The 8,578-nt window shown below is 43.2% G+C and overlaps 2 protein-coding genes across 4 annotated transcripts; one reads left to right on the top strand and one right to left on the bottom strand.

The window, feature by feature from the left end:
- On the top strand, positions 1 to 3,322 carry LOC129858077 (ras-related protein Rab-33B-like). Its single transcript, XM_055927008.1, has 2 exons — positions 1 to 543; positions 951 to 3,322. The coding sequence occupies exons 1-2, from the start codon at positions 313 to 315 to the stop codon at positions 1,449 to 1,451; spliced, it is 732 nt and encodes a 243-aa protein (XP_055782983.1). The 5' UTR covers positions 1 to 312; the 3' UTR covers positions 1,452 to 3,322.
- Positions 3,323 to 3,382: 60 nt separating this feature from the next.
- Positions 3,383 to 8,456, bottom strand: zgc:113425 (uncharacterized protein LOC541425 homolog). Of its 3 annotated transcripts, XM_055927010.1 has the most exons (7): positions 8,356 to 8,441; positions 8,037 to 8,244; positions 7,838 to 7,897; positions 7,550 to 7,681; positions 4,295 to 4,441; positions 4,101 to 4,161; positions 3,383 to 3,964 (listed from the first exon to the last, which is right to left on the bottom strand). In XM_055927010.1, the coding sequence occupies exons 2-7, from the start codon at positions 8,199 to 8,201 to the stop codon at positions 3,858 to 3,860; spliced, it is 672 nt and encodes a 223-aa protein (XP_055782985.1). In that variant the 5' UTR covers positions 8,202 to 8,244; positions 8,356 to 8,441; the 3' UTR covers positions 3,383 to 3,857. The 3 variants fall into 3 exon arrangements, with proteins under 3 accessions (XP_055782985.1, XP_055782984.1, XP_055782986.1); XM_055927009.1 differs by having other exon boundaries at positions 8,037 to 8,456; XM_055927011.1 differs by having other exon boundaries at positions 3,383 to 3,961; positions 8,037 to 8,456.
- Between the last annotated feature and the right edge of the window lie 122 nt (positions 8,457 to 8,578).

Raw genomic sequence — 8,578 nt, 5'->3', positions numbered from 1 at the left:
TTCTGTCAACATTGTACGAGACTCTATATCTAACGTAGGACAGGGAGGGAGTTAGAAGATTGCGTTAGCTAGCAACGTGAAATTGTCAGTACAAAACTAATGCATGGTCATACATTTATATTTGGAGCTCACAGATTTGTCACGAATGTCCAGTTGCATTTGTATTGGCCGAGATTCCTTGTCTAATTTTAACAGCCCATCCAGCTAGCATTTGGAGGGGCAGTTTTGCAAGCCACAACAGCTCTGTTGGTTAGCTAGGCAGTTAGCTAGCTAGCTAGCTAGTATACTCTCGATAATTAATAACTAATCAATATGGCAAGTGTGGAGTCGTCGATGGAATTCACCAGTTCGCTGACTGTCTCGTCTCATCTTCCGCCCCCACGGACACGGATTTTCAAGATCATAGTGATTGGAGACTCCGGGGTGGGCAAGACCTGCCTCACCTACCGATTCTGTGCGGGCAAGTTTCCGGAGAAAACCGAGGCCACGATCGGGGTGGACTTTCGGGAGAAACTTATCGAGATTGACGGAGAGACAATCAAGGTGAATTGTTAGTTGACATAAAACATGCAACATTTTTGTTTGGATTATTCTAAAACCGCACAATATTTAACACCATGGGCATGGACGCAGGCAGGCTACCTCATACACATGGGGGATGGGGGGGGGGGGGGGGTTGTTGTGTCATCAATTTCATACGTCTATATCTTTGAACTCACGGGCAGTGGCAGCAGAGAGAACTAGCTATCTGTCTGATGCACCGACTGCTCTCTGTAGAATCATACAAATATTACAGTTGAGTTCATCCTCTAGCACCTTCACATTGGACATTAGGTTTAGCTACTGTGTTTCAGTTTTTGAGGACTTTCAATACATCCAAGAAGCTGTTAGGTGTCATTATATTTTTTACTCTCTTTCTCCTCCCTCTCTCTCTCTCTCTTTCCCTCCAGGTCCAGCTATGGGACACGGCGGGCCAGGAGCGTTTTCGTAAGAGTATGGTACAGCACTACTACCGCAACGTGCACGCTGTGGTGTTTGTGTACGACGTGACCAGCGCCGCCAGCTTCCGCAGCCTCCCGACCTGGATCGAGGAGTGTAAGCAGCACGCCCTGGGCCAGGAGGTCCCGAGGATCCTGGTGGGGAACAAGTGTGACCTGCAGAACTCTGTCCAGGTGGGCACGGACTTGGCCCAGCAGTTTGCCGACGCCCACTCTATGCCCCTGTTCGAGACGTCCGCCAAGAACCCCAGCAGCGACGGTAGCGGTGACAGTATCCGGGGGAGCAGCGATCACGTGGAGGCCATCTTCATGACGGTGGCCCACAAGCTGAAGTCCCAGAAGCCTCTGATACTTAGCCAGCTGCCCAGGGGGGTGTTAGGGGGGGACACGGTAACCCTGATAAGGGGGAGGGACGAGGGCGAGGAGAAGGTGAGCTGGACCTGCAGCTGCTGAGAGATGAGGGGTGAGAGAGAGCATTGGGGGAAGCAAGAGAGGGAGGTTAGGGGGAGATAAAGGAAGGACTATTATCATATAACGTAAACATCTCAGTGATATGGGAAAGAAAAAGATCTAAAGGGAACTTGTTTGAAATTAATCTTGTTGACTGGTTCCACTGAACTGTGTTTGAGCTAGAATACTGTGAGTTTGCCTGATTGATGTACAACATACTCGATTTACATGTAGGAATAATGCACACATACCTCTCATAGTTTACAGCAGGCCATATCAGTGCACATCACTCAGGCGTTTCTGTACCAAAATTCCCATCCATAGGGTTTATAATTGTGCCCCTGCATAAAGCAGACAACTATAAAATGGTTTCCTAAGCAAAGTTATATTATGCAGCATGTCTTAAATATGTCACATCTATAAAACAACTATTACAAAATACAAAAAATACATTTCTAAGTAACCACACACGTATCCAATCCACTCTACCCTAGTGTGTTGTCATCCCAAATGCCTTTACTATCGTCATCATTGCTTTGTGTGTGTTTGGATCACAGCCGGTCCTGTGGTCCATCGCAAGTGTGTGAATTGCAGCTTTACGTGTGTGACTGTGAGAAAGATGTGTGGCATAACATCAGAGAAATGTGCAGTAAAGTACTGTGAGTGAAACACAACGTGATGCTGCACTTACCACTCCTCCTGATGAGATCATTGTTGATGTGGGGCAAAACTTGTCATTATTACCTCTTCATAATGTGCTTTGGTTAAAGATGCAGTCCGGGATCTTAAGCACAACAAATTTGTATCATATTGTACGAATTGGATTTGTAACATATCGTACGAATTGGAACCCCCCAAAATGTGTAGATACATTTTTTTTGCAGGATGTTACATCATACTAAATGGATGACGGAGTGCACAATTGGATGACTGCCATCAATGCATCTTTATCTTTACAAGTCTGTAAAAAGTGTCAAAAAGAGTATAAAGAACAGTACCTGTGTTATTGCCTATTAAGCTTAGCTAACGCACCTGAGGGGTATATTACGAATCAGGATCAATGAATTAGCCAGCTAACTTTGATTTTTTTTTTTACAATTTGCTTTTTGTTAATTAAGCTAAACTAAGATAGTTTTGGTTGAGTCATTTAGACCAGGCACATTTCAAGATTATCTTTCTAACATATTATTTCAGGATATCTAGGCAAGTTAGCTAGCTAACTCCTTGATCCTGGTTTGTAATACACCCCTCTGCTTGTTTGAACATGGGACAGTTGCAATGAAAACCCACCAGTGAAGTGACCCTCTAATGAAGACTTGTGACTGTGTTTATGTACTGTATGTCAGATTACCATTAAGTCTTGTCATAAAATGACTGTAGCCAATAGAACACAGATGCCACATCACATTAATCAGCTGCTCTAAAGTACTGTGGGCTAAGATAGATGGCCTTTTCTCAGGATACAGTTAGAAATTAACTACAAGATTAATATTCACTCTGACCTGTTGCGCTTAGATTGGTCAACAACACTAGACACAGAAAATGGTAGGCTTTATCAATTGCCTTGCACTCTTGTTTTACTTTGATATGGTCTTTAGTGTTATTTTGTAATGTGTTGGTGCTCGCTGCAGTTCATACATTTAAGTTCATTTTATTTGGGCTTTTTGATACAGAGGTATGTGTACTGCGTGATAGCTCTTTTCAAGTGCCCCGATAAGTATGTTTGAGAAAGGCGCCATTTATTGCATCGAGAGACTGAACACATCAGGTCTGAACTTTTGGGAACAAAAAAAGGGAGTGAAGCTTTGCAATGATTTATGGATTACATTACAAATGTTGTGTAGCCTTACAATAAAGCATTCTGTACATTTCAAGGCATTGTTATTTCATGAAAACATGTCTGTGGTACGGGGTGGTTAAAGAACGATCAAATAAAACATTACAGAATATTTATTTAGTTGAATATAACATGGCATATAAAATCACATATAAAACAGGGCAACAATCCAAACGTGAGCAGCCTCACAGAAGGACTATGTACATTTCAACAGTCACGGGATACCACAAGGCACTTCCAAGCTGATACTTTGGCAAATTCATTAAAAAAGGCATATTTACACTAAGTATGTGTATATTACACTGGGATTTACCCATACAAGTAGATGGGTAATAAGTGGTAAAAAAGAAAAATCTATTTGGAAATGGCAGGTTGAAATGTTTGGTATATTGCATCTGTTATTCTGCCTCTTGGTTCTCTGTTTGGTGAAATGCTAGTGGACAATAATATAGCTAGCTACTCACTACAACATAACAATCCTCTTTAGCTGGGTCTGCTGGTTTTCATCATAACCTTGTGAAGTCCCCTTTCACTAGGTTAGGTTAGGTAACCACTGGCCTAGAGGATTCCTCTTAGGTGAGTCTACTGTAGGGGGGGAGTTTGGAGGGTTCCTCCTCTTCCTCAGGACATCTGTCGCTGAAGTTCACTGGAGAGTTTAACACACTGTCTTCGCCACCTGCTGGGGGAGAGAGCAACTGTATCACTACAGTCAATACCAAACAAGTGTCTCAAAATACAGTAGCAAACTCAGCCTAAGACTGGCCAGAGCTCGACCACCTAGCTTTCCCTCTTCCTCACTCACCTAGATAACTTACCTTGCCATGTACACACAAGCTCGGTCTGTGGGCTGGGGTCATTCTGAGGGACCAGTATCTCCTGAAACACACACATACACAGTCTGAAAACATGGGAGGATTAGGCAGACAACTAACTGTATATGATTAACAGGTATGATTATCTAGTGCTGTGAAATGGTTTAGTGTAGCTTAGCACTACTACATGTTCTTACCAGGCCAGTGAGGCCATCGTAGCAGCCACAGAGGGGCAGACTGCGACAGCCTACAAAGGCGATGAGAGAGGAGAGGACCAGGCTGACGATACAGACCAACAGTATGGTGGCATTGGCTCCTTTCACCATCCGGCTCAGCATAAACCTCTGTAGAGCAGTCAGAGAAACACACATTATTATTGATGAACCATCCAAGATGTGTTTGGGGTGTAAGACGGGTATTTAGGTACCTCCTTAGGATTTAGAGAGAGTACTTTCTGCTTTAGTCAAATCCTTTGTAACCTCATCCCCAGGCTATCAGGGAGGAAGTGTCAGATACACCAACCTGGTCTCAGGGCATTTCGTATTATTCTGTACGTAAATCTGACATTCTTGATTTTTAGATGGTTACTTAAGGCAAATGTACAACGTGAACGTCTAGCAATCCAACTTCAGCAACTTTTCAACTACTTACTACTTTGTTACTTTGCAACTACCTAGCATGTTAGCTAACCCTTCCTCTAACCCTTTAACCTAACTTCTAAATGTAACAGTATTGCTTCCGTCCCTCTCCTCGAACCAGGGACCCTCTGCACACATCGACAAGAGTCACCCTCGAAGCACCGTTACCCATCGCTCCCCAAAAGCCGCGGCCCTTGCAGAGCAAGGGAAACAAATACTAAAAGGTCTCAGAGCGAGTGACGTCACCGATTGAAACGCTATTAGAACGCACCCCGCTAACTAGCTAGCCATTTCACACTGGTTACATAACTTAACCCTAACTCCTAACCTAGGGAGCTAGCTAACGTTAGCCACCTAGCTGAAATTTGTAACATAATACTTTTGGCAAATTCGTAACATATTGTACCTTTTGCAAATTCATAACATATAATATGAATTGTAATTCGTAACATATCATACGAAATGGGTGATGGACATCCACAAATGAATAAACACCAGACAAAACATAAAATATCATACTAAATAGAGCAGGGTTACTCAACTACAATTTGAACCATTGTACATGGGCCTTGAATTAAATGTTTTTTAAATGAAATAAAGTGCATGTTTTCTGGAGAACAAAGGAGATTTTAATAAAAATAATCTGCTTTGAACTTTGGTGCAAATGATGTGAGAGAAACTCTGAGACACTGGTGCAAGTGTTCATTGGGAGCCTGGTGCGGTATTTGTTTTTAATAAACTTAATTGTGGAGAAGGCTGATTCACAGCTGTATGTGGAGCCAAACATGGTCAGGATGTATAGTGCCAGTTTCTTGAGAACAGACATCAGCTGCTGGCACCATCTTTCCCCAGAATGTGACAGGGTCACAATCACCAGCCTGCTCCTTCAAAGCCACATCTTCTTGCAGCTCAATCGACTCCATTTGCAGTGATGCAACATCTACCCATTTAAAGATCTGTTTTGCTTCTTCTGACAACTTTGTCACATTTGTGACCAAGAAGGGGTTCTGGATGAGCAGCAGCAGTTCTCTTCCAACAATAAAGTTATCAAAGCAAGCCTTGAAGTTAAACATCAGCTTCTGGATGTGATCAACATGGTTGGGAACATCTTTGTCTCCCTACGTTTGCACCAGAAGATTGGGAAAGTGGACACGTTCTCCCTGGAGGTCATTCTTGAAAAGCTCCAATTTCTTCTGGAAAGCCCAGACTGCTGTTATCATATCACACACTGTGTTGTCCTGTCCCTGCAGCTTAACATTCAGTTAATTAAGGTGTGATGTAATGTCTGTCAAAAATCCAACTGTTTCCATCTTCTCATCTTCCAAAAACTGAGTTGCCATGTCACTCTTTTGCTCTGATAAGAAAGCTTTGATTTCCTCCTGAATGGCCCAAAAGCTTTCCAAAACCATGCCTTTGCTGAGCCATCTGACATTGTTGTCCAGGAGTAAGTCATCAAAACTGGCATCGGCCTCTGTCAGAATGCCTCGTAGCAAGTGGTGTTGTAGGGATGATGTTGCTCTCAGTTTCATCATCGTTGTCATGACCTCATAATACTCTTTTCCCAGACTGGCACATAGGACAGATTTATGAATGATGTGGTGATATTTCAGGTTAGGGTGGTCCTCTTTCAAACGTGCAACCAGTCCCCTCCCTCTTCCCATCATGGCTGGAGCTCCATCTGTGGTGATGGAGACCACGGACTACAGATCTCTCCCCCTTTTTGTCAGCATCCCTTTGATAGCCTCATGGATATCCTCTCCCTGTGTGTGTGTGTGTGTGTGTGTGTGTGTGTGTGTGTGTGTGTGTGTGTGTGTGTGTGTGTGTGTGTGTGTGTGTGTGTGTGTGTGTGTGTGTGTGTGTGTGTGTGTGTGTGTGTGTGTGTGTGTGTGTGATTGCTTCTAGGTTTGTTAAGCCCAACAGCTTCTCACAGAATTCCTTCTTTGTTTCGTTATAAAATCTGACAAACACCAGAAGCTGGGCATTATCAGTGTTATCTGTTGATTCATCCACAGCTAATGAAATGCATGGTGCATTCTGAATGGCCTCATCAATTTGTGAAGTTAAATCTTCAGCTAATATTCCAGTTCTCCTCATTGCTGTGGAATCTGACAGTGGGATATGGTTGATCTTTTCCCTGAGCTCATCTTTTAATTTACCTTCAAGCATGGTGTCAGCCACTTCACACATGCATTCTTTTACCATCTCAGCATCTGAAATTGTTTTTTGTGTTTTCCCAAAACTCAAGCTATCCTCAGTGAACACTGTCAGGAAATTGACAAGGACTTTGGTGGACCTCTCATATTGGGATTTGAGTCGGTTAATCTTGTTTTGTTCTCACCTCTGTGTTCAGGGGATACGTCTGATCGAATTTACTATGCCTGGTGTCATAATGGCGCTTAACATTGGCACTTTTCACGAGAGCTACGGACTCACTGCATATCAGGCACATTGGTTTTGTGCTAGTTGCGTGGAAAATAAATAAATACTGTTCCGTCCACTCGTCTTTGAAAATACGGTTTTCAATTATTATTTTTTTGAACAAGCCATATTAACAAAGATTCTGATAACTAAGCTCCTATCTGTGATATTTACAGTTGACCTGCGGTCAAATCTTTGTTTCTTTCTGCCGTTGAGTTTGGCTAAAATAGATTGCCTCGGATTTACATACAGAATTATACAAAATGCTGTGAGACCAGGTTGGATATACCAGACTAAATCCTTTGTGACAGAAACTAACTGACACACAGACCAGACTAGGGGTTGGGTGTGAAAGAGATCGTTGTGTTGATCGTTTGTGGTAGGGTCGGGTATTACCACTTCAAGGTTGGTGTGATGGTGGAACACCTCGTTGTCATTCTCGCCATAGGTCAAAGTTAGGCAGGCGTAACCTGACACCATCACCACGGAAACACAGGAGCACACTGAGACAGCGATCATTACATTCACCTGAACAGGGTCAAACCACGCTATTAGAGGATTTAACATTATTTGTCACCTTTGTGGCATTGTCAGACAAAATTAACAGTCATGTTTGGTGTGCTTTAATTAAAATGCAATAGGAGGAACGTAGCATCAAGCCAAGGCTACCTTTATCACACTTACCAATACTGGGTTTTTCCTTTGGGAAGCAAAGAGCGCCAGCGCACCTGGGCAGGCCATAATCTATAGGAGGAAGTCATTATGAATGACGACAAACAGGCACAGTCCAATGTGTCACCACAAAATCAATATAGTCAAGTGGCATCCTCTATATTTTGATGAATCATTTAATCTGTTTAGATGAAAGAACACTCATACTCACCAAACCCGCCCACACAGGTGCCCTAGTTTCACTGAGTGTGGTGTTTTTCCGAAAAAACGCATCAATGAATCCGCACACCAAGCACAGCGCCGCACATGCTACCTGCAGAATGCCCAGAACGACGACACTGCGCTGGTTAAAGATGAAATACCGGTAGCGGTCCATCTCACGACGCACTTTCACTTTGGCGCTTCCAAAGTCCTTTGTCCTATCGAGTACACAGAAAAACACCCAGTCCGACTTCCACAATACGTTCTCTCACTGCAACATGTTTATAATTTATTATACTTTTGTTAAATAGGTCAAATGTCCTTTCAACCTGCCCGCTCATTGACTTTCTTCCGGGCTGTTGTGTTGGTTTCTGTTAACTCACGCGCGACAGGTGAACTTCAGCTTGTTAACCAGTAACCCGCCCACGCGCAGGTGCACAGCAAATAAATAGAATGCAAATATTTAACCCCTTCTCTGCCGTCATTCTGGTAAGTAGGAGATTCATCACGAGTTCCTTCTCGTGATGTTGCGTTTCATGAGTTGGCACAAAT

The sequence above is a fragment of the Salvelinus fontinalis genome, chromosome 6 (genome assembly GCF_029448725.1).
Source record: "Salvelinus fontinalis isolate EN_2023a chromosome 6, ASM2944872v1, whole genome shotgun sequence".
NCBI classification, from domain to species: Eukaryota; Metazoa; Chordata; class Actinopteri; order Salmoniformes; family Salmonidae; genus Salvelinus; species Salvelinus fontinalis.
This window is presented reverse-complemented; position numbering and strand designations above follow the sequence as displayed.

Coding starts and splice junctions, on each gene's coding strand:
- LOC129858077 (XM_055927008.1), top strand. CDS start 313: ATGGCAAGTGTGGAGTCGTCGATGGAATTCACCAGTTCGCTGACTGTC. Junction 544..950: donor TTGACGGAGAGACAATCAAG/GTGAATTGTTAG, acceptor CTTTCCCTCCAG/GTCCAGCTATGGGACACGGC.
- zgc:113425 (XM_055927009.1), bottom strand. CDS start 8,201: ATGGACCGCTACCGGTATTTCATCTTTAACCAGCGCAGTGTCGTCGTT. Junction 4,442..7,549: donor ATCACACCAACCTTGAAGTG/GTAATACCCGAC, acceptor ACTGCTCTACAG/AGGTTTATGCTGAGCCGGAT. Junction 3,965..4,100: donor GCTTGTGTGTACATGGCAAG/GTAAGTTATCTA, acceptor TCTCTCCCCCAG/CAGGTGGCGAAGACAGTGTG.